This window comes from Chelonia mydas, chromosome 9, assembly GCF_015237465.2.
Source record: "Chelonia mydas isolate rCheMyd1 chromosome 9, rCheMyd1.pri.v2, whole genome shotgun sequence".
Taxonomy (NCBI): domain Eukaryota; kingdom Metazoa; phylum Chordata; order Testudines; family Cheloniidae; genus Chelonia; species Chelonia mydas.
In genome coordinates, this window is record NC_057855.1 from 66,308,142 (window position 1) to 66,335,079 (window position 26,938).

Consider the following 26,938-nt stretch of genomic DNA (forward strand, 5'->3'; position numbering starts at 1 on the left):
TTTGTATCTGTAAATGTGCCACCTGACTATTTGCCCCTTTTTCCAGATCATTTATGAACATGTTCAACAGCATTAGTCCCAGTATAAATCCCTATTTCTCTCTCGCCATTCTGAAAACTGACCATTTATTCCTAACTTTTGTTTCCTGTCTTTTAACCAGTTATTAATCTATGAGAGGACCTTCCCTCTGATTCCATCACTGCTGACTCTGCTTAAGAGCCTTTGGTGAGGGACCTTGTCAAAGGCTTTGTCAAAGTTCAAGTACACTATATTCTTTGGACCACCCTTGTCCACATGTGTTGACCCCCTCCAAGAATTCTAATAGATTGGTGAGGCATGATTTCCCTTTACAGGAGCCAAATTGACTCTTTCCCAACATATTTTTATCTATGTGTCTGATAATTTTGTTCTTTACAATTTTCCTGGTACTGAAGTTTGGCTTACCAGTCTTAATTACCAAGATTGAATCTGGAGCATTTTTTAAAAATCTATGGCACATAAGCTTTTCTCCAGTCACCTGGTACAGAAACTGATTTAAGTCATAGGTAAAACTATTAGTTCAGCAATTTCTTATCTGAGTTCCTTCAGAACCCTTGGGTGAACATCATCTGGTCCCAGTGACTTATTACGGTTTATTTTATCTGTCTGTTCCAAAACCTCCTCTATTGATCCCTCAATATGGGACAGTTTCCCAGATGCATCACCTAAAAAGAATGGCTTGGTGTAGAAATCTCCCTCAAGTCCTTTGCAGTGAATACCGATGCAAAGAATTAATTATCTTCTCCACAATGACATTATCTACCTTGAGCACTCCTTTAGCACCTCGATCATCCAGTGGTGTCACCAATTGTTTGGCAGGCTTTTGGCTTCTGAGGTACTGAAATTTTTTGCTGTTAGTTTTTGAGTCTCTGGCTAGTTACTCTTCAAATTCTTTTTAGGCCCGCCAAGTAGACTTTTACATTTGACTTGCCAGAGTTTATGCTCCTTTCAATTTTCCTTGGGATCTGACTTCCAATTTTTATAGGATGCCTTTTTGCCTCCGATTCTTTCACACTGCTGTTTAGCCCTGGTGGTATTTTTCAGTCTTCTATTCTTTTAGTTTGTTGTACACACCTAATTTGAGCTTCTATTATGCTGTTTATTAAAAGTTTCCCTGCAGTTTTTAGGCATTTCACTCTTGTGACTGTTCCTTTTAATTTCTGTTTAACTAGCTTCCTTATTTTTGTGTAGTTCCCCTTTCTCAATTTAATGTTACTGTGGTGGTTTCTTTTAGGTATTTTCCCACCCCAACAAGGATGTAAAACTTAATTATATTGTGGTTACTATTATAAGCCGTTGAGCTACATTCACTTCTTGGACCACATCTTGTGCTCCTCTTGGAACTAAATCTCCCCTTGAGTTCCAGGACTAGCTACTCCAAGAAGCAGTCATTAATGTTGCCAAGAAATTTTATCGCTGCATCCCTTCCTGAGGCTGTCCATAATGGAATAGAAATACCTCATTATTATTGAGTTTTCTATTTTTATAGCCTCTCTAATCTCCCTGAGCATTTCACAATCACCATCACCACTCTGGTCAAGTAGTATACTCCTACTGCTATACTCTTATTCAAGCATGGAATTTCTATCCACAGAGATCCTATGGTACCATTTGATTCATTTAAAATTTAACTATATTTGACTATGTTTTTCCCCTTCCTCCCCTCCCCCCAGACAGTTCACGCTGGTGGGGGAATGGTACTATTTTGTCATTCCTATATATTTTGTACCCTGGTATTACAGGGTACATCTACACAGCAAAGAAAAACTTGTGGCTGGCCTGTGCCAGCCGACTTGGGCTTAGGCTACAGCAGGGCTGTTCCAATGCTGTGTAGACTTTCAGGCTGGGTTGGAGCCTGAGCTCTGGACCCGCAGATGCATCAGAGCAAATGAAGCTAACAGGGCAATTATTGTGTGATCCATCTCCCGTCACCAAGTCCCAGCTTCTGGAAGTCAGAGGTCTAGGGACCCCCAAATCATTGAGTTGCATCCCTGACTACCATGAGTAATAGCAATTAATGGCTAAAGTATTTCAAAACTCACCTGTTGCTTAAGTTATATTATTAGAGAGAAGCAGACACTGATGTTGGAAATCAGATGCAAATGTGTGTACTTTGGTCACATTAGGCTCAGAGATGGAGATAACCTTGGAAAAATTATTGTGGAAGGAAAGGTGGAGGATATCATGCTAGGGGATGACCACCAAGGAGATGAAAGGATGATGTATGGCAGATTACTGGAAGGTCCGTTGCTCAATACTCAAAGTTAGCAACTGATTCCAAAAATTCTGCTATGTCATCAGTGATACTCAGACATGAACAAATGGATTTACTTTCTTATTCATGCTTTAAGTACTGATCTTCGTTTAATCTATAGTTGATTGCATTAACAACTGCTCTGTAATAAAGCAAGCCTAATTTATGTTCACACCTGGATATGAATGTGTTTTGGATCACAGGAGAAGGCGCTCAAAGTCATGGCAGCTCCAGTTACATACATGTGATGCCATGAAGGTAAGCATAACCTTTTCTGAAAAGGGAATAACTGAATAAAAATTCAGACGCAATCAAACATTCTCTTCAGACTTTGGAATGATAATACACTCGAAGGTTAAAAAAAATATATTTTCACCTTCTTAACATGAATACATGTTGCTCCTGTTTAATTTATACTGGCACACCACGGATTCAAGCTTCCATGTGCTAGCATTGCTTAATATTCTCAAAACTATGCTAACTTTTATTATGCTCCCTCGAATATGCTTATCATATTTTAGCATCTTGTTTGTGCTCAGTTGACAAATTAAGAGCCTCCAGTAGGTAATAATTATCCATTACTCGTGGTAGTAACAAACTTAGATTTTTTTATGCTTTCAACTGCAACTGAGAGCTCTTAAAATACAACTAGTTTAAGTCAGTTAATTGAATCTGCTCACCAAAATGAGCCATCACAAAGAACCTGTTCCTCTCAATGCCTCTTTAGAGCAAAGTGCTTAGTCATTTAAAGCATTAAATCTGATTCTTTCATGCACATTTTCATTTACTGGGGTCGATTGGATTGATCTGGAAAATCTGAAATCCTCCCACATAGATTCTCCTGGAGCCGATTTAGGTACCAAAGCAGTAGTGTATTAACAATTAAGACCCTTTGCTACTTATTTGTTCCAATAGTGCTCTGCCACTTGCTAGCTTTCTGAAAGAATAGTCAGTCCTAAGGAAAGGAATTAGATTGCCTATTTCAACTTACATGCTCAGAAGCGTTAAAAATACTCAGTCATCTAACACTCACAGAAATTGTACATAGACAGTCACACAGTAGCTCCAAGAAAATATGAGTTAAATTGTAACTGAGAAAAAGCTATGAAACAAAGCAAACCATGGTCTTTTGCTGCAAGTTATATGTGAATACAATTACCTCTGATGTACATAAGCTATACACACTTACTTTTTTAAAAGCAGGTTTCCATGTTACTGAGGAAGAAGCATGATTGTAGTAATTTTGCCATAAATGTCACTGTTATCATAGGCCCTAACACATTACTGTTTATACATGAAACCTTAAGACCCTGAAGAAAATGTAGCGTTATTTGTATATAAAAGGTCTTTTTGTATTAGTAAGCCCTTCAGTCTTTTTCAGAGATCACTTAATCCTTTCACAACATTCACATAAGCAGTAAAACTTCTGGTATTGCTGTAACTGTGCTATTTGAAGATTGTTTAAAACAGTTATTTGTCAAGGATAGCAATCTCAAATTTGTTCTACTTTTGTCAAGTCCTTTGTGGTTCTCTGTAGACCTGAATTAGGCAACTCTTGAACATGCCATACACTCAGGCAAGTTTTACTGATTATTCAGTCAATTGACAGATTATGTAGCTCATAGAATTAAATAGCTGTCCTTTGTATGAAGCGCATAGGGTATGTCTTGGTGTTTCACAATAGTAGCTAGCTTTGCAGCCAAAGTTTCAAGTCTCAAAGTAAGGTGGAAAAACTATTCATTGACATCTCACATTTCAAAACTGTTGATACACATGAAAATATAAGAAAAAAACTTAGCAAATTGCTTACCATCATTTTTTCAAAGAGATCCATAACTTCTTTTTCTGATAAATTCATACAACGATCATCAAACAATGGTTGGGCAACTGGAAATTCACTTATAGAGGCTTGAGAATCAGGGTGCTGAATGAGAGGTTTCTCTTTTTTTACAGCTGATTTTCTAAAACTGGTTAATCTGTCACGCTGAAAACAAAAAAGATATTTTAAAGTAATTCCTATATATATATGCACAATGTGAGAAAGCAGCATAAATCTTTATTGATCGAATTGCATGCTCATGATGCAACGAACATACCAAGTGTTATTTTAAGTAGCAAGGCCAAAAATCAGAGACTGTACTATTTATAAATTCGTAAAACTCCTCGTTCTCATAGAATTTTTTCCCCCCCATTCAGAATTAAGTTTAATCCAAAGTAGTGGCACTGAAGTATAGCCTATATCACCACATTTAATTCCCACTCTCATATTCACCTACACACCAGTACATTAGGGTCTCAAAAATCTTGCAAGATAGTTGGAACGGGGAGAAGGGCATGCTGCACATCAACTGGTAACAGTCCTGTTAACCAATTTCTGATGAACATTGATAAATTTGAGGACAATTGCCCAACCCTCTTTTACCTGAAGACTGGTGGTGGGTTTTTGGAGGATAGCTGAAATGGCAAAATTTTGGGGATAATCACGGCTTCACCAGGTGTACACAATATTGCCACATAAAGAAATTTTCCAGAGGAATACAAAGTATCTTAAGGTTTTGTCACCGACTTTTCTATTGTTGAGTACAGTCTCTTGTAATTAGCACGTAGTGTCACAAATCAATCGTTTTACTGCATAGAAACAGCCATTCACAGTTTAATACACTTGCCAGACATTAGTAAAAGCATACCATGTGATCTGCAATGAAGGTTCTTAACTAAAACTGAATGGGTTGTATTCCTTTTCCCCCCTTTAGAAGTGCATGCATACTCAGTTTATTATTACAAGAGGAGAAAGAATCATTCCACCAGTTAGAGTGATCTTGTGATCCTTCATCCTAAGGCTGTTTGTTACCATATTAATTAATACACAATTCTACCTGGATAGCTGTTAGTCAGAAAACCTGTTATCTTATACCACCAACTGAAGAATGAAATACTTGTTATGTCTGCTTTAACATCAATGCAAACAAACCATTTAACAAATCTCATTATTGATGTATATTTTATGGAATCGAACAGCCTTAAGAAGACACATTCAGTAAAACAGTCCATTTGCAACCAGGGGTGGCAGGTTTGCAGAAATTTTGGTGGTGCCCAGAACCCGCCCCTGCCCAAACTCCACCCCCTAAGCTCCACCCCCCCACCTGCCCAAGGCTCTGGGAGGGAGTTTGGGTGGGGGAGGACGTCTGAGGTGCAGGCCCTGGGCTGGGGCAGGGGATTGGAGTGCAGGAGGGGTGCAGGCTCTGGGAGGGAGTTTGGGGGAGTGCAGGGGTGGGGCTGGGGATGAGGGTTTGGCATGTAGGAGGGGGATCAGGGCTGGGGCAGAGGGTTAGGGTGTGGGGGTGAGGGCTCTGGCTGGGGCTGGAGATGAGGGGATTGGGGTGTTGGAGAGGCTCAGGGCTAGGGCAGAGGGTTGGGGTGGGGCAGGGCTGGGGATGAGTTTGGGGTGCAGGCAAGCTGGGACTGGGGCCAGAGAGGAGGACTCCCCCCAGCCCTTTCCCCGCCAGCTACAACGAGCTCTGGGGAAGAGCGCCCCCCCTCCTCCCCCGGCAGCATACTCACCCCCAACACTGTCACTGCATGTGCTCCTAGGGTCGCACTCAGGTCCAGGAATCTCCCTCACCTCCCCTGTGGTGGTTGCCGGGGCGGGGGCTACATGCGCCTTCTCCCCTGCTGTTGCCCCTCACTGTAGCCTCACTGGGGGTGGTGGATAGGGCTGCCCCTTGCCCAGCGTGTGGCAGGAGCAGTGAGTGCAGGCGGGGGGTGGGGGGCGGCTGTACTGGTGGAGGGTCCTGCTGGAAAACGAAAGGGTCTGAGGGGGAAGGGCAGGGGCAGCCTACCCTGCCACTAGTGCTTGCGGGGCACTAGGACCCTGAGGCAGCAGTTGATGCAGGGAGGCAGCATGAAGCTGCAGGGGAGAAGCAGGGATGCTCTGCTCCAGGGCCTAGGGAGGTGCGCGGGGACAACAAGGGGAGGCCAGGGGACACTCAAGGGAGGAGCAGGGGGGCAGCAGGTGGGGCCAGGGGGGAGACCCAGCCCCAAACATTGGTGGAGCCAGGCACCCGGGCCCTGAATATTGCCGGAGCCCGGGGCACCACGAGAGAATGTAACTTGCTGCCCGTTTGCAACAGGCTTAAGCAGCTTATTTAAGGTTACAGGTGTATTTTTTGTAGAATTTTTTTCATAAAAGTGATTAAGTTAAACTGTTTTACATATTGTTAAGTAACAAATCAATAGGTTAAAAGTTTGGTTGTCTACAATTAACACTTACAACTTATTCAAGACTCAAATTTGGTTTTCCATTCCACTTGACTTTTCATGAAATGGGGAAGGGGGAGCAAGGAATAAGTTAGTACTGTAAGACTTACTTTACCAAAACTGAAAACAGGTAACCCTATATAAGCTGCATCCCTTTTACTTAATGTATTTTTGACCTAAATCAAGCATTTGTGGATAGTGACAATCATTCAAAATACTGGATTTAAGAATAGCTGCGACAGATTGGTATTTTTACCTATAAATTAATTTACAATTTTTTACCACCCCCAATTACTGCAAATATTTGTAGAACCCAACGAGTGAAACATTTAATATCCTTTAAATACAGGCTACATTGTCCATAACCTTTTGAGTAAGACAGCATGCACTGTAGATAAAAGTTGCCATGAAGGCCTTACCACATCATCTGCCAAAGTTTTTATTTGAATGTTCTATTAAAAACCAAAGAAAAAAGAAAAAGCAAGTTACCTTTGTGTGAAACAAAGAAAAAATTAAGCTCTTGTACATTAATGAGGAAACAGTAACTAAAATCCTCCTTTAGCTGATTTAATAGAAACAAACTGAGATTTATTAATGGGTTTAAGCTAGCAAGACAGACAATTATAACCCCTTACAGAGCATTACTTTCCCTCCACCCAGAAAGATGAGTTGTAGGATGTTAAGTTATTAATTTCGACATACCATACAGCATCAAACTTAAACACTTTTCATCTAACTCACTCTGGGATACTAGTAACCAGTGCAAGAACTGTTATATCTAAGTCCGAGTTTACTTAGTTTTACAACTTGAAAATTTGATGATTTAAGATTTGTGTGGAGGAAGTTATTTCCAGCAGGAGCACCCTTCTCTCAATTTTGCCAGAAGACTCAATCTAGACACATCTAGCAGTGTCAATGTTTCATTTCTTTAAAAGCTTTATTTTGTTCTCACCTGGCTCACATTAAAAAGTAATGTATATTTCAGGTAACTGTCACCACATACTACTTAAGAACCACTGAGTTAGTAATGGCTTTGGTAGTTTGAGCAGGAACCATTCCAGAGTTCTAGAGAAAAATGTCACTGTGATTTACATGAGCTATCCAAAACCATGAATTGATAGTTATTTGCCAGCATGGCAGAAAATTAGCTATAGTATGGTCCCTCCATTAAAGATCCCATATCTCAGTGACGGAGTATCTAAACGGAGCCCTTCCCATTTATTCTAAGTGCTTTCCCCATCCAGACAATCAAAGCCATATAATTTTATAGGGACTATGTTTTACTCACCCAGCTAGCTTTCTTTCATGCACCAGTCTCCCGCAGATACTCAGTAGCGCGAATTACAACTTTAGCTAGCTCAGATATGGCTAAGTAAGAAGTTGTGCATCATCAGCATACTATAGCCACTGCAACCCACATAGTTATGTTGCACTGTTAACAGCCTCTCCTACATTAGGAATAAGAGCCTTGACAAGATGGAGCCCTGAAAAACTGATAATTTCCTCAGGGAGGAGAAACTGCACAACACTTTTAGAGAATATTCACCAGGATAGGGGATCAACCCAAAACCTACCCAATCATCCACTTGCTATGGTTTGCAACTCAGTCACTACTCCTTCACTGTCTATGGTATCCAAAGGCTGCAGACATTGCTTTATTGTGAATATTTCATCTTTCTTTATTGCCAGATCATCCACTGACGCTGCCCTACATTCTATACCCAGTTCAATCATCAAATTGACAAGCACTAATGAACTCTGAAACCAGCAAATATTGTGTCATCAGTAATGGATACTGTGGAAAATAAAGCATTAGCTTCTGGAAACTAAGGGGAGCTTCAAAGTCAGCAGCACTTGTGATAGCTCAACCAGTGTAGTTAATGCTTCTACCACTCACAAAGTAGCCCTTTTGTTACCAGTGCTACCACTTGCTATTGTGCTCCTTAACCTCCCAGCAGGGCTTACCGGTTTGACAGACAAGCAAGCTCCCCTACACTCTCCAGTTTTGCATATACTGTACTCTCAAAGTAGCAGCCAATGTTTTACTCAAGTATTTGGAGACTGCCCCGTTACTGGCTCATACAGCTCACCTTGAGTTACAGTGGATGTTGCTTAATTGCAACCCTGATATTAACGAACTTCATGTTAATAGCAACTTTTGCCAGGAACCAAACCATCCAACTGACTTTAACGTTAATGGTATTTGGATATTGGCAACAGGCCTGCTGCTTATTCATTTTGGGGGGTGGGGGTGTAGGGGAAAAGGAGACCGGACCACAGGCAGATTTGCAGCCAGGAAAGGAAGCATCAAGACAGGTCTTTCTTAGCTACAGGCATATTTTGCAGGGCTGTAGCCGGTGCTCAGCACATCCCAATGCTTCCTTACCTGGCAGCAGCATCACAATCTTGCCTACACCCACGGACCTGCTGCCCACACAGGAGGTAACAGGTTGAGGTGCCCATAACCCCACAAAATGGGGGAACCCCTGCTGGAGTCCCCAGTGCTTCAGGCTAAGGGGCATGGCTTTCATTCTGCAAGTTCTCAAGTATGACCTACAGATTTAAATTGTACAATGCTTCTGAAAAAGCTCCGGAAAAACTCCCAAAGCCTAAAATTATTTACTTGTTTTTAACCATAGAATTTAATTCTTATGTGGCTTTTCTCAAAGACTTTAGAAAACTTAATTTTATTAACTAATGACAGTAAAAACAGTTTAAAATGGGAATTCATTTTATTCATGAAGTTTATAATGGTTTCTTAACACTAAAGTGAGTTGCTTAGAGCAACTATAAGTAACTTTTCAATTCTCCCTCCTCTTGGCCCTGCAACTCAGAATGGACGAAGCTCACACTTAGATATTTAAATAATACCTCAGCAAAAGTAGTGAATACCACACTACAAATTTAGTATTTCGAAAAATCAAAGTACAGGCCCAAAATTTCCATTAATTCATACCTCAATGGGGATATTTTTACTTGGCAATTATTATTTTTGAAATATTTCAGAACAGCAAAGCTACAATCTAAAGGTTTTAATTTTAACTGATTTCCCCAGGTGTTCCCACTAGGAAATGATTGTTCTGCACTTCTGAAAGAGGCCAGTTCCATTTAGGTATCTAAATGTGGACTTAATTTTAGCCATTAAGATGTGTCAACTTTGGCCTTAGAAAGGTTAACTATAACGCCTTATGTGACAGTAATGGTTATGTCCTCAGTAGCTGAAGTCATAAAATATTGATCAATCTGCCTCCATGCATGTTCATAGTCCAGAATACGTGATGGTTAAACCAAAGTTATCAAATCCAAGTGTAATTCATAGTCTACGGCAGCTGGTAAGCCCGTTAATAACCAGTTATTTATTCTTACTATTTGATGTCTGTTTTAACATGAAAAGGCTCGATCATTTACCCTTTAGGTCCATTTCCACTGGGCTTGAAATGCGTGACTAACCATAATCTGAAGAGTCATGAGGTCACTCAATTTGTGCATGATTGATACACAGAACCTGCCTAGGTATGTGGCATTAACTGGTGTTTCCGCACAGATACATTCCACCCTTTTTCAAAGACTTCTTTTTTAAAAAGTTAAATTTAAGCAAAATTGCTTCATGTAACCCACTTTCATTCCAGCACCTGTGTGATCAACCCTGAACAACCCTAAACAGAAACTTGAAATATACAGTACCTCCTCGCTTAACGTTGTAGTTATGTTCCTGAAAAATGCAACTTTAAGCAAAATGATGTTAAGCGAATCCAATTTCCCCATAAGAATTAATGTAAATGGAGGGCGGGGGTTAGGTTCCAGGGGAAAAAATTTCACCAGACAAAAGACTGTGTGTGTGTGTGTGTGTGTGTGTGTGTACATACACACACACAGTATAAGTTTTAAACAATGTAATACTGTATACAGCAATGATGATTGTGAAGCTTGGTTGAGGTGATGAAGTTAGAGGGTGGAAGAAGATGGGATATTTCCCAGGGAATGCCTTACTGCTAAATGATGAACTAGCAATCAGCTGAGCCCCCAAGGGTTAACATAGTTGTTAATATAGCCTCACACTGTACAAGACAACACAAATGGAGGGAGGGGAAACAGCATGGCAGACAGAGACAGAGACACACCCTATGGGGAGAGGGAGAGAGACTCTAAGTACACTGCCTTTTTAGATCAGGAAGCTGAGACAGCAGCTCCTGCCTGCAAGCTCCCTCCGTCCTAAGCCCTGTCATGTCCCGTCCCATCCACCCCCGCCCCCGCTCTATGGAGACAGGGTAAGCGGATGGCAAGGGGGAGGGGGAGACCCCAATATTAGCGTCCCTCTTCCCCCCCACCGCCAGCCCCACACAGCAAGCAAGAGGCTCCCGGGAGCAGTTCCAAGGCAGAGAGCAGCACATGGCAGTTGGGAGAGGGACAGCTGAACTGCCCGCATTTGATAGTCTCCTGGGCTGCTGCTCCACAGGGACCTAGGGAGCCGATGGGGGGGCTACCAGTCCACCCTGGTTCCAAGCCCCCACCAGCTAGCTACAAAGGGCTGCTCTTTCTGCAAGCAGTGGACAAAGCAGGCGGCTGCCAAACAACGTTATAAGGGAGCATTGCACAACTTTAAATGAGCATGTTCCCTAATCGATCAGTAACATAACAATGAAACAATGTTAACCGGGACGACTTTAAGTGAGGAGTTAGTGTATTTTTATTTAACCATCCCTTTTTTTAGCCAAGATTCACACATACTGTTTATTACCTTCTCCTTGAACACCAATTCTTAAACTCTGTTTAATGTTAAATACTGAATTATTGTCTCCTGTTTAGTCATTAAATATAGTCTGCAAATAAAGTTCAACAGCACTGGCTTTTCTTTGCCTCCATAGCTGCTAGCTTGTGGGCTTCAATTTATGTACCTGAAGTCTTTCACATTTTTCTAACCTTGTTTATCACCTTTCTAAGCAATAGTGATTAAAAGCGTCCTCCTTCCATGTCAAGGCTGAATCCCCACTCTGGTCCTTCGAGCACAGAAGGTGGGGGCCCGCAAGGATTCTAAAAATTAATACTGGCCACTCCAAGCTTGTATTAAAATCCCAAGGTTACAGCTTTTCTCTGACCGTGGGCGGGTAGATGCTGCCACCACCCAAGGGCAAAAACCCCTTTGAGAACCCAGGAAAGCGCATTTGGGAATTTCTTCCTGTGATGTACTCACTCTCTCTCACAAACACACACCCCACCCTACCCCAGGGAAGAGCTGAGAAAGAAAACCAAGGAATTCAGCTGTTGCCACCAGCTAATTAAACAACATTTCCACAAACCTCTTAGGACGCACAAATTCAATCCTATCCTTAAAAAAGGTACATTTTATTAAGAATAAAAAAAAGAAAGAAGATACATCTGGAAATTTAGGCTAATGCTAGATTTAAAAAAAAAAAATTACAAAAATTAAGAATCAAGAATAACTTTCTTGAGGTCCAGCTTAAAGGTTACAAGCAAAACAAAAGCATTTGGGGTTAGCACAGAGGAGTCCACAAACCATAAAGAAATAAAAAAAATAAACCTAACCGCATCTTCCTAGACATTTCCTGGTCTATCTACATATCTGTGTGTTTCAAATGAGTAGTTTCTAGGTATGATCGGATGATGTTTCACACCTGGCCCAAGCTCTTAAAGCATAGCTGCTCTGCCCCTCCTCTCCAGGAAAGCACCACAGATAGACAAAGGGGAAGTTTTTTTTCCCCCCCAATTTTAAGTTCTAGCCTTCCCATTGGCTCTTTTGGTCAGGTGCCCACTCCCTCCCTTTCACCCATGGACTTTTTAACTATTTACAGGTAAAGCAAGGAGAAAACAGCTACTAACAGGGATTTTATAGCTAACTGGGTGTCCATAAAAGAGAGCTACCCAGCCCCCTTCATTTATCACATCCCATAACACAGTTTCCCATTTTTCGCCTCCTGAAGAATTAGCTTACTTTGCCATAATTCCTCGTTTTCTTCAGTCCAATTTTTTCTTCTCATCTAGGTCCCGTGGAGGTCTCACTGGGTTCTGAATTTTTATCTGAATTAATACACTTTCTTCTTTTCCATACCAATAAAGACCATAATGAGACCAAAAGAACTATGCAGCACCCCTTTACCAGTCATAAAAAGTACAAGTAACTTATTACTCTGCTGACACTCTGTGCCAAGTTTCAGTCTAATTAATTTTGTAATAGAATTTAATGTAGCACTCTATCACATCAATAACGTATCTAAGATTTAATAGGTTATAACTGACATTAGTTTTGCCTTAAGCCCACAATTGTATCCTACTTTTTACTACACTTGGGGGAGGCGGGGGGGAATTATTTGTTTGTTTTCAAGTAATACTGGTTCTGCTCACGGTTAAGCTTGTATTTTACTGAGAGCCATTTTTCATAGAAGGCAAATGACCAGTACTGGGAACACCACCAAATTTCCTTGATATTTTGATGGCTATTATCAACTAAACAATATTTTGAAGGTGCCAGAAATCCCAGCATATAATGAAGTTTTTAACTTCTTTCTAGATCTTTGGAGTTTCTTTATTCAACTGGAGTATCTCCTAGATATTTAAGCAAGTGGACAGCATGTTTTTTCCCCTCATATTCAAGGGTTTTCTCTCAATTTCTTCTCTTCTCTATTTTCTTCATGCTTGTCTACATGCCACTCAAGAGAGCGGATCACTCAAAGAGCAGGCCAACCGACTTCAGCTAAAGGTCACCCTCTACCAACCTTGTGCCCTGCATCCTATTTTGTTATGCTTCATCACCTCCACGTCTCTGGCTTCTTTGTTCATGTGTAATGATGTAAATATTTAGCAAGAAATTGCTTTTCATTTTTACTTCCATGAAAAACTCTCAAGTCTGAGACAATAACCAAAGAGCTAAAGTGTCACTCACAAGGCTGTCCACTTAGTATTTTTCCCCTATACAGCCCCCCCGACCTTTGTTTTAATTGCATCAGTACCACATTCTCCAAATATTTAGGGTCATTACTTGGGAAAACAATAAAAGGATTTAACTAAAGGGGAAAAAGATACCTGTGAAATTTTGTATATTCTGTTGTAAGCAATTCTAGTGATAGAAGATTCAGTAAAGCATAATGCATCCGGAAAGCTCGATTTCAGAGTAATCTCCAACAATGGGCGGGGGGCGGGGATCCTTATTTTTGGTTTATTTCCTTTAAGTATGTCATAAATCATTACTGATTTAGTCTTATTTTTTCCTTTGCCATCACACAGTAAAATGGACTGAACCTTTCCAAAAAATAAATGTTTTAACAAAAGCAATAAAGGCATTGTCCAAAACATGTGGCTATTCCCTTCTTACAACCAAGTTATCTGAACACATTTTTAATGGATCCAACAATGAAGATTAAATACTTGAAGCTTAACGTTACAAACCACATTTTGTTAAAAATTATACATAAAAAGTTATCACAAGAGTAGTGCCATAACAAACTAGCATTATTGTTGTATTCTTTACCCAACTGTAGCCTTTAAAGTAAGTAATAATTCCTTCATAATTAAGGCAAAAAAATTGTATTTCTAGTATAAAAAGTTTCAATAATGGTTCCAAAAAATTAAATTAAAAAATGAAGCCTCACACTAAACAATACACAGTCTACGAAACAGACTAGGGATCCTAATGAATTTAAATCAATTATGTGTTAAAGAATTATGAATGAAAACTAATGAACCTTTTAAAAATTCCTATGTCCATGTGGCGTTTTGTATAGACAGATCACCCAACTTACTACTTGTAGTATAACTAGAGGCATATTCCATTTTAAAAGCTAAAAATAGATTCTCTCCACCCTTCTGTCTTTGACACACTGATTGGGGAGAGCATTTTAGTTTAACAGTTGTCTCCCAGAGCATATTCTCACAGCAGTGGTTACCAGCACAGTTCAGGGGCAACCACTGGTAATACCATTTTTTGCCTCATTAACCCAATAAGATTTCACACTGTTCCACTCAGGGTCTCTATCTTCAAAGGAGTTTTTCCAGTGTCTCATAGAATGGAGCCCTAATCCTGATCGGGGGGGGGAGGGTTCAGTGATACCATGAAACAAATAAAGACTGGCGGGAAATGGCCATCTGATTCTTTTAAAATGACCACTATCCTATCTATCAACAGATACAAATATTTTTCTTCAATTTACCCGGTGAAAATAAGTTTCCATAGTACTGAATTTATATACGTCACAAACAGCATGCACGTCATTTTAAAAAGGATTGCTATCCACCAGCTCTGGCACATGTGAACCCATTACTTTGCTAGATTTAAGTTTGCTGATGGAAGCATATCAATGTGTTTTATATGTTTACTGCCAGAAATCCCAACAATCTGTACACAGCTTCAATCAACTGCACCAGACAGAAGTTTCCCTATCTGAAATAGCTTACAAGATTAAAGGCACAAGGAGATACAGTATGAAGAGCATGAAAGAGAACCATGAAGAAGCTGATCAGTGCACAATGAGTTAAAGACAGCTTTGTGCTGCCAAATCAGGAAGATGGCTTCTGTTTTTGGAACATATGAAGCAATTTATGGAGTTTTGGTACTGAGGTGGAGATGCTTTCTATTACACTCCCCACTATTGTCATAAAGATCCTAAATTTGTAAAGATAAATAGAATTACTCATGACATAGTAGCAACTACTAGTGGCTGCCCCATTGCACCACATCCTTAGATCTGCCTTTGTATTTTATTTTAGGGTATTTACAGATGAGATTTTTTTTTCCAATAGTTGCTGCTCATTTTATATACTATCCTTTTTATCATTAATCTGATGTAGCTCTGAAGCCTAACGTGAGAAGTTAACAGTTCCCACAAGTGTAATTTCAACTTGGGTGCACTACTGTTTAGGCTTATATTTGGTCCTTACTTTTCAAACATTAATTCTGTATTTATACAGCTACCTTATTAAATAAGGCCTTGATTTTTACTAATATTGAAAAAAGCATAGATCAACTGCACATATGGGCATGGCTAATTGAAGTGCCTACTGAAAGTCACTACAGTGAATGGGGCAAGGCTTCTGTACAATCACTACTTGGCATTCCATGCACTTTTTTTTTTGATGCACACCACATCAGTACTCAATCTTAACTTTTACTTTCTTTAAGGCATGAAGTGTTATGACAATGACAAAGATTGTACACATGTATAAAGACAGTTCCATACAGTGTATGCTAAAAGCCTAGAGAAATCAAGCAGATAGAAGTAAATATATTAATAGCACTGGACACATTTTGAGGTACAAAAAGATAGTAAATTAAGCACAAAATTTTCAGCTAGCTTCCATTTTGTACAACCCTATCCTGATTTTGTACAACTGATTTTGTACAACCCTATCCTCTAATATTCAATTTTCATGGTTGACTTAATCTGATTTAACATAGAGGTACACCCTAACATCAAGCGTTAGACCCTTGAAGCAGTTTCCTACATTGGCAGCCCACCAAATTTAAATCAAGGACTAGAAAAAACAAGCTCTCTCTTCAATACTCATCCACAAAATTACTTAGCTAACCAAGGGTTGTGGTATGTCCAGGAGAGGACTGTTCCACTGACTCCCCCCTTATTGTGGTGTAGGGCACGGGTGAAGCTGTTAGCATAATTGGAGTACATAAGGCTCATTAAAGATAAGGGACTTGCAGTACCATTCCAGAAGCACCCCATAACATGATTGCTTCCAATACAGACACACACCACCTGACTGCAAGTTGGCAGGACAAACTCTATTGATGCACAGATTTTAATGCCAGACGTACCATTATCATTATGTCTACTTTGCTTCATAACACAAGCCACCGAATTTAAAATGGTTCCTGCATCAAAGCCGTAACTCCTGGCTGAGCTGTAATGCTACATACTGCCTTTTATAAAGACATCAAATCTTGATTTAAAGACCAAATGATGGATTTTTCGTCACATCCCCGAGATAAACTATTCCAATGGTTAATTATCAATGTTAAAAATTTGCTGCTTATTTCTATTCTGAATAGTTTTCCCGTCATTGGATCTTCCATACCCTTGTCTGTTAAATTAAGCCTCCATTTACTATCCAAATTTTTCTCCCAGAGATGCCCCAACCTCTTCTCAAGTTAAATAGGTCAGTGTTTCTCAACAACCTATCAGTGGACTGGCACTGGTCTGAGATTTCCCTGACAGTTTAGGAAGGCAGCAAGCGAGTCCCGGGTCTCAAAAAGGCTGAGAAACACTGAACTAGGTAGACTGAGCTTTAGTCACACTGCTACATAGTATTTTCAGACATCTAATATTCTTGTAGCTCTTTTCTGAACCATTCCTATTTGTCACCATCCTTTATGACATTCAGACACCAGAGCAGAACAGCATTTTGATTCAATGTGGCAGACAACAATTCTAGGCCCGTGCTCAGTCTTTAGGCCGCGAGTAAGCTCAGAATGAGTATAATCACACCACAGATGTAACAAAAGCAGATCCTGAAGATTGAGCCAAGCCTCCACTACCAAAGACAGTGTTATGCAAGGAGACGAATGAGAGTTAGACTGTTCCCAGGCAACTCACACCTGAAGACACAACACCTGCTGCTGCTCTGGATAGACTGCCTTCTCCCCAAATGACACCATCTAGATGCAATGACATCGATAGATCCAGAAGTACAGAGCCGAGGCATGAGGAGTATAGATACAAGAGCTATGTCCCTATCTTCATATCATAAAGCATATGTGCTCCTGCCATATCTTTGAGCAAACATTTCCTTAATTCTGTGCTTTAGTTGAGTGCTTAGACTGGTTTCTAATAGCAACACAGATGGCTCTCTTTAAGAGGATCCCACTCATGGATCCAGATACTTGTATTTTCTTCTACCAACTTCCGTGACAGACAATTTTGAAACCTGTAAATTAGACTCAAGTGACCTCCATGAAAAAAAGTTTTATCCTATCAGGGGGTAGCCTTGTTAATCTGTATCCAAAAAAACAACAATTAGTCCAGTGGAATCTTAAAGATTAACAGATTTATTTGGGCATAAGCTTTTGTGGGTAAAAAATCACTTCTGCATCTGAAGTGGTTTTTTACCCACGAAAACTTATGGCCAAATAAATCTGTCAGTCTTTAAGGTGCCACCGGACTCTTTGCTGTTTCACGGTGTCTGTGTATATAATGTCGTCTGCAATTTCCACAGTATGCATCCGATGAAGTGAGCTGTAGCTCACGAAAGCTCATGCTCAAATAAATTGGTTAGTCTCTAAGGTGCCACAAGTCCTCCTTTTCTTTTTGTGAATACAGACTAACACGGCTGTTACTCTGAAACCTGTTTGCTGTTTTAGCTTATTGTTCACATTGGTTGAGGCTCAACTATTTCCTCTCAGCACCCTTTTCCAATTCCAATTCACCAGTCTGATAAAAACCATGTAACCAGTTTAAATTTACTTGAAAATTAACATTGAATACACCACCACCACAAAGCTGTGGTAGAGAAGGGAAGAGATTGTTCAGAGACCTGCTGCCTGTGAAAGCAAATACAATGAGACACTTAAGTAGGGACACACCCTTTGCAGCATCGCACACAACTTGCTAACCGTAATCAAATCAGCAATGCATTCTAGAATGACTCCAATGCTTTTTACCATGCCAAAGCACATACTCCCAAGTATGTTTATGTGAAAAGTCAGTCCTCAGCTGACGATTCCCATTTTCTATAGCACAGAAGTTGTTCACTGTTGCTACCAGTGCCTGAAGAAGCCACTTAATCTCAAGTATACTCAGCACATCACAAAGGTCATATTCCATTCTTTTTTCAGTTTATATTCATGTATGCCATAATCTACTTTCACACCACTAAGTTAAACCTGCACCTCTAACCTAAAGGTCAAATGTTACTAAATGCAAGTGATGCAGCACTGATTCATCCATATTAAACATCTGTTTGTTGTACCCACAGTTTGAAAGCCTGTTCTGTTTTTCTACTTCTTTTTGTACACCTCTGTTCAACAGAGTATCAATTTATTAAAAATGAATATGTAATCCAGTCACCAAAATGACCAGGTCTTTCACTCACCTTTAAAAGTAGAGACTTTTGCTACAGAGTTTATAGTAAATTATAATTATAGAAAAATTATGTCTCTCCTTGCTTTTAATTAGGACGGCTAGACTTTTGATGGCAGGAAACAAATCTAATGTTAAATCTATGTTGCCATATAAAATACATAATTCAGCTTAATAAGCAAATTGTTGCAGTAGGCATTCTTGAGGTCTGAATTCCACAAAGGTGTTGCACCATTAATCTAATAGGACTGAGGTGAACAACTGAGCTGGACAGGTTTCAGAGTGGGAGCCGTGTTAGTCTGTATCAGCAAAAACGACAAAGAGTACTTGTGGCACCTTAGAGACTAACATTTATTTGGGCATAAGCTTTCGTAGGCTAAAACCCACTTTATCAGATGCATGGAGTAGAAAATACAACAAACAGGTATATATATACAGTACATGAAGAGATGGGACTTGCCTTACCAAGTGGGAGGTCAGTGCTAACGAGTTTTCAATTAAAGTGGAAGTGGGCTATTCTCAACAGTAGAATACCAAGGGAGGAAAAAATCACTTTTGTAGTGGTAACGAGGCTAATGTAATCAGGGTGGCCCATTCCAAGCAGTTGACAAGAAGGTGTGGAGTAACAGTAGGAGGAAATCAGTATGAGACAATTAGTTTTTGTAGTGACCCATCCCCTCCCAGTCTTTATTCAGGCCTAATTTGATGGTGTCCAGTTTGCAAATTAATTCTAGTTCTGCAGTTTCTCATTGGACTCTGTTTTTGAAGTTTTTTTGTTGAAGAATTGCCACTTTTAAGTCTGTTATTGAGTGTCCAGGGAGACTCAAGTGCTCTCCAACTGGTTTTTGAATGGTATAATTCTTGACATCTGATTTGTGTCCATTTATTCTTTTGCGTAGAGACTTTCCAGTTTGGCCAATGTACATGGCAGAGGGGCATTGCTGGCACATGATGGCATACATCACATTGGTAGATATGCAGGTGAACAAGCCCCTGATGGTGTGGCTGATGTGGTTGTGTCCTATGTGGTGTCCTTTGAATAGATATGCGGACAGAGTTGGCAACAGGGTTTGTTGCAGGGATAGGTTCCTGGGTTAGAGTTTTTGTTGTGTGGTATGTAGCTGCTGGTGACTATTTGCTTCAGGTTCAGAGGCGCTCTGTAAGCGAGAAATGGCCTGTCTCCCAAGATGTGTGAGAGTGAGTGATCATCCTTCAGGATAGGTTGTACCTAACCACACAACTAAATACTGTGATCATCTCAAACCATTAACTACAATCTGAAGCAATGAGCCTAGACTTCTGTGATTTTCAAAACAGTTCGCAAGCCAGGCAATACTGGAGTTTTGTACTGGATTTTACCATTTGTACTTCCCCTACAGAGTGAAATATTTACTGGAATATTGATATTTACGCATTTACTGGAAATCAGTTTTGCTTTCACAGTACCAGTTCACGTACACTGACAAACTGGCTGAGACTGGGCACCTTTGAAACTGAGAACAGACCTCACACTGCTGCTGGCTACTCAAGAAAAACTAGTGTGCAGCAGTACCCTCTTCTGAGCATAAACAATGACAGAAACCCTAAGAATGATATCATCTAAAGTTGTTTCACATATTTGCATATTCAGCAGAGGCTTCCCTCCAAGTTCTATCCACTCTCCACTGAACAGGCAAGTGCCTTAGTTGAATCACTCTTGGTCCTGAAAAAGCAAGAAACATGTATATCATTCATTTCAAAGCTATTTAGCAGCTTTAAGATCTGTTTGAGGGACCAAGAAACACTCGTTTCACTTTCTGAAGCCTTCTGGCCAGTCTCTTGAATTTGGAGGTTGCAAGGTCAAGAATACACCAAGAATTCTTCCCAGCCTGAAAACAACGCAGAAGCTAGTTCTCATGCTGTTGGTGGGACAGTACAGAGGCCACCAAGTGCATTATGCATATCCATGAAATTCTGTCCTGAGCCAGATCTAGTGTATTACAGAGTAAGATGCCTGTGGGGGACTGACCATGTCTTAGGTCTTCCTTGGGGAAGTATCTTTCCCCTTCTGTTTTCAATGGCACCAAGTCAAAGGTGATTCTCCCTGCGAAGTTGGTACGCATTTGGAGCAGATGAACACACCATTTTAAGTGTTGTACAACCATTTGACAAAGTGGGACCTATTTAGTTAGAAAACTGATATCTTCATTCCACTTGAATTTCTACAATTTGACATTTTCCAGAATTCGGAGATGCTTCATCCAAATGATGTCCAACTTCTTTTCAATCTTCACAGTGAGGAGCCATGTTTCAGTCCCATAGGCCAGAATACTGACCACTGAAGCATAATATAACCTTAACTCCATCTCTCTACTTATCAAGGTGTTTGGTTTGCAAAACATTCTCAACTACATGCCCTGTTATTGATGCTTTTGCAATGTGGGCTCCAAGCTCTCTCTCGCTGCCACCCATGTTATTGACAGAGCTGAGATAAGTAACGTCAACAATCTTGACTGGATGGCTGCCAATAAAGATGCTAGAATCTGCAGTGTGTTCAAAAATCACCAACCAGAAGAATGTTGGGTTTACCCCAATAAATTTTTCAGGCAGATTTTTGTGGCTGAGCTTTCCAGGGGTTTAAGTGCCACAACTAAATCTCACTAGTTTGACAACAGTGATACATCATCAGCTAAATACATAGGAAATAAAGGGATTTTAGGCATATACTTTGATGAGAACTTGACTAATGTCCATTTTATAGAGACCAGGTGGGTGAGGCAATATCTTTTATTGAACTAGGCAGTGCATAGCTTGGTTCAAATGGCTATAAGAAAATCTTAGGAACAAGTTTTGAGCATGAAATTTACCAGCTGGGAATGAAATGGGACACATGGGTCACCTACTTTCTAAGAAGCAAAGCACAACATTTATGATCAATAAACCAGAACTGATGGCTATGGGTTTGAACTCAATACCTTCAGCATATCAAGACATTAAAACCTTGATCACACTGCCTCAATATCTGCAGAGGACAGGTGTGAAGAATCTATTTCTTTAGTTTTACAGAGCTTGCCACACCCTTCCTGGAGAGAGGTCAGCTTTATCTCACTTTAAAATTAGTGTCCTCACCCTAGCATTACAAAAGAAAATATGGAACATTTTCTGTAATACTGGAAAGATATTTCTTGAGCAAGTGAAGTACATAGTTAGAATAACTATCCCTGGTACTATCCAAGCTCTCTTAAGAATGCCTTGTCATGAGATAATGAGACTTAGGATAGGTCTACACCAGGCGCTACAGTAGCACAGCTACAGCATTGCAGCTTTACTGCTGTAGGGAAGCATCTATGCTACATTGACGGAAGGGATTTTTCCATCAATGTAGGTAGTAAACCACTTCTTAAAAAGGCATCAACTAGGCAGATGGAAGAATTCTTCTTTCAACCTAATTGCAATTACAGTGGGGATTAGGTGAACCTAACTATGCCAAGCAGGCTGTCACATTTTTCACAGCTCTGAGTGATGTAGCTATTAGGTGTATACCAGGCCTTTCTATGCCTTAGCTGAGGATTCTGATTGGGATCACTGTCAGATAATCTGCAACTCATGCCCTCTGCATCCATGCAACACTGAACACTCAGGGCACTCTGCACTCAAATCATTGAACATGTCTCCATCGTTATGACTGAGCTGAGTTTTACTTGGATAGAATTACTTGTTAAAAATCCTGTAGATCCTCCACAGATTTATGGCATTTAGTTTAAGTTTTAAATGAGTTCTGTAATTTTAGAAGTACACCCATTAGTTTGTGAATTAGATTGTAAAAGTATGTCCTCTAAGTTTAGCAGTTTGTCAAATCTTTGTCCCAAATATCTTACATGGAACAACACAGTCTTCATTTCCCATATTGTCAGCACATTGACAACATGAGCTCAAGTTACATTTCAATGTGATAATTAATTGTCTTTTTGGTGCAATTGTTTTTAACTTCATCTTCAGCAACAGAGGACACTGCTTTCAAATAATTTCATGAGCAACTGTCACCTTTGAAAATGGCTATTTCCCTATTCTCAAAAGAGAGAGGGCCACAGAGTACCACAGGCAAAAACAGAAGAGTTCTGTATAGCTCGAAAGCTTGTCTCTTTCAACAACAGAAGTGGGTCCAATAAAAAAATATTACCCCCTTCACCTTGTTGAATAGACAAAGACAGTCACTCCTCCACTCACCTGCTGCACACAGGGCTGCTATGTGGGCAGCCTATTGCCTCAGTCCCATTCACAGTAGTGGGAAACAGCTGCTGTGTTCTGAAAGGTAATTCACTTTCTCTGAAGAAAGAAGCTATTCTTCTTCCTCTTACTTCCCAAATGTACCTTTGGCAGTCACCAGTTGGCAGCATTACGTAATTTTACAACTTGTAGTCTGTTAGCAAGTAGTGTTGAAAGTGCTTTTCTGGATATATCAGTTATGTAAATTTCCATTTAGAGCAAGTGTTCCAAAATTTTTTCCCTGAGGCCCACTGGGCCCCCGCTGCATCCCCCAGCCATCCCCTCCCTAGCCCCCCTGCCTCCTCCCTCCCCCATTACCCCAAGCTCCCTTCCGTGGCCTCACACCCCAGGCCCAGCCCACTCCTTGCCTCTTGACAAAAGCAGCCAGAGAGCAGCAGCTTCTGGCTGGGTGTCCAAAATGGGATGCACAGGGAGGAGCTTCTGAGTCCAGGGGCTCCCCCTAGAGATACGCCCCCTGAGCACCATGGCCATAGGAAGGGGTAGCCTAGGGGCTGGCCCGTTGGCTCAGCAGAGGCAAGGAAGCATTGCCCACTCCCTACCCAGCTGGACAACGGCTCCAGTCTTGGGATCAGCCACACTCACCCTCCCACCCCCAACAGCCGCGGATTACAGGGTGAAGCAGCTTGGAGCGGGAAAAACAGTGAACCCTCCAGCCTCCTCCAGCCACTGTCCCTCGGGGCCAGCCCCTTCTCTCCCACCCACCAGCTCCACTTCACCCCCTGCCACTCTCTAGGGCTGGGCTCCTCCAGTCCTGAGCGGGAGCCATTGCAAGTCTGCCACTCTGCCAACGTATACTGTTTTTTTTTTTGGTTTTTTTTTTTTGGGGGGGGGGGGCAACCCACCATGCCACTCCCTGCAAACTACACCCAGGGAAGACCACCTGGGATTGTCCAAGCCCCACCTTTGGGAAACCCTGACTTAGATGAAGCTGTTACAAACAGCAATAAGGTTTGCGCTCTGCTAGAACTGATTTTGTACATCGTTGGTACTAGGCTGAGATTTCCACGAAGGGACTGCCTGCCTTCTGATTGTGACCACTTGATCCAGGACTGTTGTGTACATAATTACATCAAGTACCATTTCAAACATACTTAGACTCCATGTCACTGATTTATCCTTCACTAGGAAGAGAATTTGCAAGGCACCAGAATTCTGGTACCACCGAGAAGAGCAATATTTTTTATACTCAATTTATTAGAGATATCAACACGATAAAAGAGTTTAGTATCCATATATGAAATGTTGACTGACAAAAAGGAAGTTTCTCAAGAAGACTATACTTAGATGGAGTCCAAATTCAAAGATGCTTTAGGGTAAAACATTTTTTAAAAAAAAAGCTTTCTCCATCCCAAAAATAAGCATTATGAACCCAGAAATTCAGAGCTAAGGTTAAACTTAAGGTCTGAAATATGTTAAAGCATTTGCCACAGAGCATCTGGACTGTTGCCCATTTACATTTCTGAATAAAGGACACGTGTGATAATAATGTACTTCAAGCCAATTCCATTCTGCTATTTGGGAAGCACTGATATTCTGTCTACTTGTATCCAGTTTAATCTATTAATTGCAGTACTTGAGCCAGGTAGTCAAACATTTACTAAGCTGCTATTTCACATCACTACAGAACCTTCTTCCCCAGAGTATGTGGGAATGCAAACACTTTCCAACTCAACTGTGAATTTATCTTAAAAAACAAAAAAAACACACCATTAATTAGGCAACTTTTTAGATCATGACGCGCAGCTTCTGGGAGATGCCCTAATAGGCAGAAGTTAAGCAGATACAATGAGGCCAAAGTAAATCTCTACAAAGCAAGGAAAAGGCTAGTCTGGCTGCCTGTTGGACCATCAGAAGGAACATACCTTCTGGAGATCAGAAATTTTCCTTTCTGAGAAAGGGAACCTACTGTGATGCTGTCTGATTGTACAAGATTCGTTGCAGTTGTTTAACCGTGGCAATATTCAGGATATAAAAGGTCATATCCAAAGTGTGTCATGTAAGGCATCAATGGTTACGATTTGCTAAGTATGATTATCCTGCTTATATGCATGTGTCATTTTGTTTTTTGTAGTTTTTAATATTGGCTATGTACTGGCATCATACATGTGTGTTGTATTCCTACGTAGCACCCACCAGGTAAAATTTATATTAGAGCCAGACATTATGTGGTGATGGCCCATTAAGGACACTTCACTCCACACCAGACTTTGTTCAGAATTCACATCATGTATGCTTTTGCAAGTCACTTGTTTTGCTTCTTTTAATAAAGCCTATCCACCTAGAAAGGGTGTTCTCCCTCCTCAAGGAGAAACGGCTGGGCAGCTTCACTCAGTGCCATGAAAAAACAATATTCTTCAAACTACAGAGAGGTGAAGAAGATGAAAGGTTTGTCTGGACCTCATCCCCAACTCATAGTCTCGCTAAGGCAAAGCATGTACAGAGGTATCCCCTCTCATTAACATCTCACCAAGGACTGGTAAACAAATACATGGCTGAAATAAGAAGACCAGAGAGGAAACGTGAGTGGGTGACAGTACGGAAACACACCATGAGGGAACCCAACCAACCACTCTCTGTCCATCAATGCAGTCTTTGGTCCAACTAAATGTAATGTTTGTGTCTGGGTATTAACATTTTACTATAGTGCTTGACAGCCTCTGTGATAAATGAAATAGGGAGGTAAGCTCCCTTTTATGGACCCAGCCAGCCAGTTAGCCATAAAATCCCTGTTAGTAGCTGTTCTCTACTTGCTTTACCAAAGAGCCAATGGGAAGGCTAGCACTTCTTAAAATTGGGGGAAAACTTCCCCTTTGTCTGTCTGTGGTGTTCTCCCGGAGAGAAGGGACAGAGCAGCTATGCTGTAAGAGCTTGGGCCAGGTATGAAATATCTTCTAGAAACTACTCATTTAAAACTCCAGATATGTAAGTAGATCAGGAACTATCTAGGAAGACGCAATTAGGTTTCTCTCTGTTTATTTCTTTATGGCTTATGGACTCCTCTGTGCTAACCCCAAATGTTTTTGTTTTGCTTGTAACCTTTAAGCTGGACCTCAAGAAGGTTATTCTTGATGCTGAAATTTTGTAAGTGGGTTCTATAAACCTAGCAATAGCATGAGTTTCAAATGTATTTTCTTTCTTTTTGTTTTTAATAAAATTTACCTTTTTAAATAACAGGATTGGATTTTGTGTCCCAAGAGGTTTGTGCACACATTGTTTAATTAGCTGGTGGCAACAGATGATTTCCTGGGTTTTCTTTCTCAGCTCTTCCCCAGAGGGAGGGGGATAAAAGGGCTTGAGGGTACCCCACAGGAAGAAATTCCCAAGTGTGCCTTCCTGGGTTCTCAAGGTGGTTTTTGCCCTTGGGTGGTGGCAGCATCTACCCATCCAAGGTCAGAAAAAAGCTGTAACCTTGGGAGTTTAATACAAGCCTGGAGGGCCAGTATTAATTTTTAGAATCCTTGCAGGCCCCCACCTTCTGCACTCAAAGTACCAGAGTGGGGAAATCAGCCTTGCAGCCTTTTAGCCCGAACAGAAAGCATATGCCAGACAAGTTTACAGTGTGTACAGTTTAACTCCCTGGCTCTGGGTACCTGATTTAGGCTACGTCTACACTAGAACGATAAGTCGGCCTACATTAGGTCAACTTACACCCACCACATTAAATACTGCAGTTGCTGATGTCCACACTATCCTCCTTGTGTTAGTGGTGCATGTCCTCACCAGGAGCACTTCCATTAACTGAAGAGGGGCAGAGTGAGGGACTGAGATAAGGGCTCTCAGCTCCCCACAGCTGCCCCCTGGGAGCCCAGCTGCCCGCTGGGGCTTCTCGCCTCCATGCTCTCAGCTGGAAGATCCATGCCAGGCATCCAGCTGGCTGCCATGCTCCCGGCAGGGAGCTGGGACCCTAGAGGGCAGCAAGGCTTCCAACAGGGAGCAGGGAGCCCAGGTGGCAGCCCAAGCCAGGAGCCTTGGATGGCAGCCCGCTAAGAGTGGAGACCAGACATTCCAGGAGCTGGCTTTTTTGTCAATTTCACAGCTCCAGAACCATGAAATGGACAAGAATGACAACCAACAGCCAATGTAA

At 41.0% G+C, this 26,938-nt stretch overlaps 1 protein-coding gene across 10 annotated transcripts in view; it reads right to left on the reverse strand.

Moving 5' to 3' along the window:
- DIAPH2 (diaphanous related formin 2) overlaps positions 1 to 26,938 on the reverse strand; it is an 811,416-nt gene that overhangs the window by 764,227 nt on the left and 20,251 nt on the right. For 8 of the 10 annotated variants that reach the window (XM_037908252.2, XM_043522783.1, XM_037908256.2 and 5 more), the window contains exons 2-3: positions 6,970 to 7,002; positions 4,104 to 4,277 (exon numbers count right to left, since the gene is read on the reverse strand). In XM_037908252.2, the coding sequence (XP_037764180.1) occupies positions 4,104 to 4,277; positions 6,970 to 7,002 (207 nt within the window). The remainder of the gene's footprint in view (positions 1 to 4,103; positions 4,278 to 6,969; positions 7,003 to 26,938) is intronic. The other 2 variants (XM_037908255.2, XM_043522784.1) reach the window with 1 other exon arrangement.